At 39.7% G+C, this 7,008-nt stretch overlaps 1 protein-coding gene across 1 annotated transcript; it reads left to right on the forward strand.

Annotated features, from left to right (window-relative positions):
• Positions 1–389: 389 nt before the first annotated feature.
• LOC146683564 (zinc finger BED domain-containing protein 4-like) lies at positions 390–3,513 on the forward strand. The gene is made up of 3 exons (XM_085445559.1): positions 390–562; positions 1,574–2,958; positions 3,095–3,513. Exons 1-3 carry the CDS (start codon positions 390–392, stop codon positions 3,511–3,513), a joined length of 1,977 nt encoding a protein of 658 aa, XP_085301685.1.
• Positions 3,514–7,008: the final 3,495 nt, after the last annotated feature.

Genomic DNA, 7,008 nt, shown 5'->3' on the forward strand with positions numbered 1-7,008 from the left:
TCTTGGTCTCGACGTACTTTGGTCTCGGTCTTGTCTTGGTCTCGCTGTCTCGGGTCAACATAGTGGTCGGGAGATTTGGAGTCAACAGTATCCATGACACACAGCGTAACGTTCGATAATGTATCATGCGCAAAAGCTTTAGCTCTGAGAGCCGTGCTTAGAGAGTGCTTTGTAGTGAATCAGAATAGTCGACTCCCATTGAGCGAGAGCCGGCTCCTCAATTAATTTCCTTTCGCTGCTCAGCTGTCACACAGCGACACACAGTGGCTCAGCCATGCTCAAATCCCTCCACATTGTGGCATTTTATTATTTCGCCTTTCGCGCCCTTCAAACACAACTAAATGCAACCCGTTAGATTGAGCAGTATGCCCGGTCAGTAAGTTACAGAAATGTCAGCGACTTCGTCTGTCATAAAGTTTGCGTTCATAGAACACAAAGAGTTTTTGGTAAATGCAAAAAAGAAGCATTCGGCAAAGTGCAGGTTTTGCAAAGTCTCCTTGACCGAGACAGCCGGGACTACCTCAACCTTCACCAGGCACCTGGAGCGCAAACACCCTCAAAGGTAAGCTAGCCAGTAACCATCTATCCATCTTCAAACTCTTCTAACTACCTTTCCAACCTCAGATGACCAGGTCATGTTTATGTAATATTGTTATTTATAATGTGTTCTTCAAACATTATAAATTATGTAGGGACAGTTTTTTTTGCAACCGTCCCTGCAGACTTAACTTTAACTTAACGTTACGTTACATGCTATGTACAGGTAGCTAGCGCTAGCAGTGGCTATCAGCTACTTAAACAATTTACATTAACTTTAGGTAATTTGGTGAATTCGTTGAGCAGAAATATATCGAAACCATTTCAGTGAGCACTCTAAGGGCTGGTATGGTGTGGTTTGTTGTGGACTTTATTGGGCATATTTATGTGGTTGCTGACTCGTAAGTAAGGACGGGCGTTTCAAGAGTGTCCCTATAACATTGCTCGGCTAACAGCGGCGTTCTCGACAGTGAAGCCCAGATCAGAGCGGTCTATGGCTCTGGTCCAGATAGCATGGATCGCAAAACTGAGTCCTAAGGTTCTTAAATCGAACTTAAGGACCTTTGACTATGACTTTCTTAGGTGTTTTCTACTATGTTGCCCTACTAAACCAGTCCAGTGTGTAGGGGCTATTTTAGCATTATTAGACAGTTATTTTGTATTGGTGTAACTTCAGACTTTATTGAGTAGTTCATTTCTTGTCAATACAGCTGTGTCTGATAGCTGACTGGCAGGAGGAGGCTTAATGCAACCTGCAAAGTTAATGCACAGACATTTTGTCTTTTGTAGATTCCATTCAACTGTTTTTCTGTTCTTGTTATTTAAGGTCTTGCAACCCTGAACACTCCAGTATTTTTATTATTACTAGTTGTGCCTAATGATCTATATGTGTCACACTGGATTAGATTAGGTTATTTTGTATGCAAAGGTCTGCCCTCATTGATAGGTTTAAAATTACTGTGCTTGTAAGATACAGTAGTTTTTGTGGTTGAATAGAAACTGATGTTTTACAGATTCCTATTTCCCTGTTTTGTAGGTACTTGGAGTACAAAGCAGGATCTGCAACATCAGTGATAGCGGTCAATCCCACACAGCCTCAATTATCATTGTTTGCTCCAAGCATCCACTTATTTTCCCCAAATTCACCCAGGCAACAGGCCATCACCCAGTCCATCCTCCAGGACCTTATAGTTGGATGCTCTCTCCCCCTGTCTATCGTTGAGAATCCACATTTTAGACACTTCCTGAATGTCTTGGATAGCAAATACACTCCTGTGTCTAGAACCACCTTGACAGAGAAGCTGATACCTCACCTTGTCACTAAATTGAAGGGTGACATAATCAAAGCCCTGGAAGTCCAGCCAAATGTAGCAATAACAACAGACCTCTGGTCTGACCGGAGGCTTCGTACTTTCCTGGGAGTTACTGCTCATGCTGCCTGCAAGAACAAGGACTCTTACAGTTTACAATCATTTTTGCTTGACTGTAGGCGTTTCACAGGGAAGCACTGCGGCGAACGAATCGCCTCAGCATTTGACAGAATAGTTGAGGAGTATGGCATTGGCCATAAAATAACCTACATTCTGACGGATAATGCATCCAATATGAAGCGGGCCTTTAAAGTCAGGATGCCAGAAGTAGAGCACCCTGAAGGTGACAGCAGTGATGACCTCGATGATGAAACAATGTGGGAGGATGCAGAAGGTTCTGATCCATGGTCAACGGGTGAACGTCTTTCTTGCTTCGCCCACTCGCTGCAACTTGTAATCAGTGATGGGATGAAAGAGGTAAAGGCAATAGCTAGAGCCATAGCCAAAGCCAGCAAGTTTACAAACCTGCTGCACAGCAGTAGTAACCACAAAGACTTGTTTGAGGCACACTTTGGCTCCAATAAGTCCATCCCAGCAGGAAACAACACCCGCTGGAATAGCACCTACAGACAGTTAAAGGCTCTGATCACACTTGACCACGGGGCCATCACTGAAATGTGCAGCAATACAGAGAATTTAGTGTTTTCAACCCGAGAGTGGGCTCAGCTGAAAGACCTTTGTGCTTTGCTTGAGCCTTTTTCTGATGCAACAGACCTTACAGAAGGTGATCATCAGGTGACTATTAGCATGGTGGTCCCCACTGTTCTGGACTTGAAGAATCAACTTATAAAGATGGAAGTACAAATGCCCCAGGCCATAACTATAGTCAGGGCACTGAAAAGATCCTTAGAGAAACGGTTCTCTGGAATTTTCAGGCAGATTTGCATGGACGAAAAGGATCCAGAAGAGCCGTTTAGCTATCGGATCTACTTCCTTGCCACCATGCTCGACCCCCAGTTTGGACTGACCTGGGTAGATTTAGATGTCCAAAATGGTGAAACCGGACCAGCACTGAAGAGGTTCAGAGATGACCTTAAAAAGTCATTAATAGGTGACTGTATAATAATAATTTATTGTTATTGTTGTTTTTGTTGTTTCACTTATTATCACTGTCTTTGGTTTTATAGCATCATTAGAAGCATCCTGTCTAATCCTGTCTTTGTGTGTGTGTGTGCACCCTTTTCCAGACCTTTTGATCACAGAAATAGACAGAGACGGACCTGCAGCACCAACAGAAGAACACACAGAATTATCAGATAGTGACTCAGCGCCACCCCCAAAACAACGTCTTCTTTCACGCTACAAGGCATTTAGGTTGCAACGCAGCACAAGCCAGGACTCGAGCACTGATGCACAAATAAGCAAGTACCTAGACAGCATAAATGACTCTGACTGTGATGCACTCACCTTTTGGTCAAAAAACAAAGAGCGTTTCCCCAGTCCACACAGTGTTGCCTTGAAGGTCCTCTCTGTCCCTGCCTCTTCTGCCCCAGTTGAGAGGGTTTTTAGTAGAGGAGGCATTCTAATGAGACCCCACCGCGCACGGCTAGGCTATAAGATGTTGCAGTCTTTAGTTTTCTTGAAGTGCAATCAATCACTGTTTTAAAATGTGAACTGTTTTCTCTCCCTCCTCTCTGAAAATATGCTGTTTCTTCATTATATATTTGTTCATAAGATATTTGTTATTTGTTCATAATGTCTGTGTTCTATTGTTCCTGCCCTACTGAACAACAGGCTTGATTTCATTGGCCAGTGTGTTGTAATCTCATGCCACTGAAGACATCAAGATGCCAGAATCTTTTAAGCACTTGTTCTTATTCTTATTAATGCACAATTTGTATTGGTATGTAATATTTGTAGTTTGCATCTGATTCATGTGAGGTATGCACATGTCTTTATATTGTTTGATTACAGAATTTTACTTAAAATGGTGTTGTTTGACTAAATAAATGTGACCATTGACTTTTAAATAACATCTGCATATCACTTTGTGTTGACAGGCCTTATCAATTTTAGGGAAGTTGATATCATACAGTGTAATTTGGCTAGTACTACTACAATAGGACATGATGCAATTTCAAGTTTATAATCTTCAGTTTGATGTTACAATTTTATCTATATATAAAGTATAACTGAAACCAGTTACATATTTCATATTTTACAGTTGTTGGAGGTGATCGCTGTTTTGTCAGATCACTTTGGGGCCAGTCAGTACCATCATGTCAGCCCTTAAAAGCACACAAAAGTTAGTCTTTTTTGTCCCGGTCTTGGTCTCGGTCTTGGTCTCGTCTCGACTTGGTCTCGGTCTTGTCTTGGTCTCGATACCCTCTGGTCTTGGTCTTGTCTTGGTCTCGGATTAGGCGGTCTTGACTACAAGTCTACCCTGAATCACTGACACCAGTGAGCTCATATCACAGTCATCCTAGAAACACTTGGAGAAGGTCAGAGTCACACTGTCTTTGTGGATGTAGAGATTAGGACAGTAAAAAAAGATGTGTTACAGTTAAGTGTAAAAGTAAAATGCTGTTGAGATTGTGAAGGCAGATAAGTTTATATACCAAAAAACGACATAACTGGGTGGATTACAATCTAAGAAATAAAATGTTGTATTTAATCCACCCAGTTATGTCAACTGGTTCCACTCAACTGGGTTAGTGAAATGTAAAATGTATGATACTTTTAATTTGAACAAGCTATTTTAAGTATATCTGATAACATTTGGATAATTAAATGCAAATCAAATCAATTAATTAAATTAATTAAATGCTTGGAGACAAAATTAGAGGGCAAGACTAAGAGGGGGTAAACATGGGCAGAGGATGGATGGTGGAAATACTGGACAAAGAGGAGGACCAAGATTTTCAGGTAAAATATTTCCAAGTACATGTTCCACATTTCTCAGAATTCCATAATAACAAAACTAAAATGATAGAAAAGTCCAACTTGTATATTAATTTTTGTCAAATTTCTTATCCATGTCAAACTCAGATACCACAAAGGGCATGAAAACCAAATCAAGGATGCAAGGATGTCATACATACCTTAAAGGACATGATTGGGGAGTCTTTACAGTCTTCCCAATGTATTATTTAAATTTAAATCATTTAAATAATATACTGTTTGTGGCTGATCATCCACACTTAGTCCTATCACATATCACACATAAATCTACTTTTAACTTGTTATTCACTGAGGATGTTGTCTCCTTTTAAAGATAATACTATTATTGCAGTAATATTTCAGGTTCAGTAAATATGATCAGTGAGTGTATGTATTTATAGGGATGCAAATGTGACCTTGTTAAAATACTCACAACACATCTTCCTTTACGGTCCATGCAAACACCAGACTGTGAGGTTTACTTTAGAAAAAAAAAGTGACGGAGGAAATAACATTCATTTTGCCTTAGAAGATTGGAAAATAAGAAAAATCTATCCTAATTTGCACTGAAACATTAAGCACATTCCTGGCTATCCAAGTGCAGAAAAATCAGTGAATAAAAATCATAAAATTCGTAAAGCATGCTATGATGACCAAGCTCCTTTTCAGCAGTGAACATGTGTATTTGTTCCCCATTTTGCATTTCAAGTGATCCTCACAATATGTGTAATGAGTAGCCATTATAACAGAGCTACAAATTGCATATCTGTTCATTTGTTCTGGTAGGATGTCAATTGCAGCAGGGCCACCTCCAGTCCAAATCACCTCCACTGTCATTTGAGGACCTCTAATCAGTGAGGGCAGACCAGTGTTACCATTGAGCGTGTCCAGGAAAGGAAATTTCAAAACCCTGTCTTCAGGGAATAGTAAAATATGTGTCATTGAGGCACATCACACTGGTTACACTTAATTCTAACCAGAATTGCAATTATAAGCTTTTGTTCTGTCTGCTTGACTGAGGTGTTCCATTCAGAATGCTAAAATATAGCACACTCAGAAATGTTTTACACCTTTTGTTATGCTTTAAACTCCACTCATCTTAAAATGAGATCGGATTCCACTTGTCTCTTATCAATAAATACACTATACTCCACAGTGATTTTCACTTTGTTTATATGACTGAAATATAAATACCCAGTTTTCATAAATATTCAGACCCTAAATGTTGTGCTTCATTATAGCACCAATGACAGTTTCAGATTTTACTGGGAATAATTCTACAAGCTGTTTCAACTTTCCTTTGATAGTGTGTTTCAAATAGCGGTTTAGCTACTAACCTAGCCTGACCTGTCTCCCCAATGTGATGTTTGTGTATTGTATTGTATCTTGGTTGTGAGCAACTGCAACTGACAAATAAAGGCTACCCCATCATCATCATCATCATCTCATCTCAAAGACTTCCACAGAGTTCCTTCAAAGCCAATCCTGTGTTTTCATTGTGGTATGCTTCAGGTCATTGTCTTTTCTAAACTTTTGCCCAAACCTGAGATCAGTGCTGGGGGAATAATAATATTAGTCATTTCAACTATGTTAACGCAAAAATTGATAACAGAAAGAAAGTTAGAAGTTATTATCAATCCATGATTCTCTTTCAGTGTGTTTTCCATCCTGTCTCCTTTTTCTCATCACTAACTGGTCACATCAGATGGTTGCTCCTCCCTGAGCCTGGATTTGCTGGAGGTTTCTTCCTGTTAAAAGGGAGATTTTCCTTCTCACTGTCTCCAGGTGCTTACTCATAGGTGGTTGTGTGATTATTGGGGTTTTCAGCTGTTGGCAACTGTTGCTGTGAACGGGCAGTATATAAATAAAATTGAATTATAAGATTCAATTCACAACATCTTCACAAGGTGCTTTAGATAAAGATCTTACAGTGTTGAAAAGAAAACCTCAACCATCTGAAGAACTCCCTTAAAAGTAACCTATGGCAGACAGTCATCTACAATAATTAGTGATAAATGGACTGATTCTTATATAGCACTTTTCTACTCTCCCAGAGTACTCAAAGTGCTCTATATATTTTCTGCTATACATTCCTGACACTGTACCAGAACCTGAAGAAACAGGTGAGTCTTTTTTTTGTGTCAAAAAATGTTTCTTATTGCAGGAGGACCCTCATATTTTAGACATATTTTAGTTGGCTATACATTGCTTGAAAATTTAT

The sequence above is a fragment of the Copadichromis virginalis genome, linkage group LG22 (assembly GCF_057382275.1).
Source record: "Copadichromis virginalis isolate Kocher_CV1m ecotype Utaka linkage group LG22, C_Virginalis_male_GT1.1, whole genome shotgun sequence".
NCBI lineage: Eukaryota > Metazoa > Chordata > Actinopteri > Cichliformes > Cichlidae > Copadichromis > Copadichromis virginalis.

Bases quoted from the DNA above. Each gene is read 5' to 3' on its own strand.
- LOC146683564 (XM_085445559.1), top strand. From the start codon at position 390: ATGTCAGCGACTTCGTCTGTCATAAAGTTTGCGTTCATAGAACACAAA. The intron at 563-1,573 runs GTAAGCTAGCCA...CCTGTTTTGTAG, and splicing joins GAGCGCAAACACCCTCAAAG to GTACTTGGAGTACAAAGCAG. The intron at 2,959-3,094 runs GTGACTGTATAA...ACCCTTTTCCAG, and splicing joins CCTTAAAAAGTCATTAATAG to ACCTTTTGATCACAGAAATA.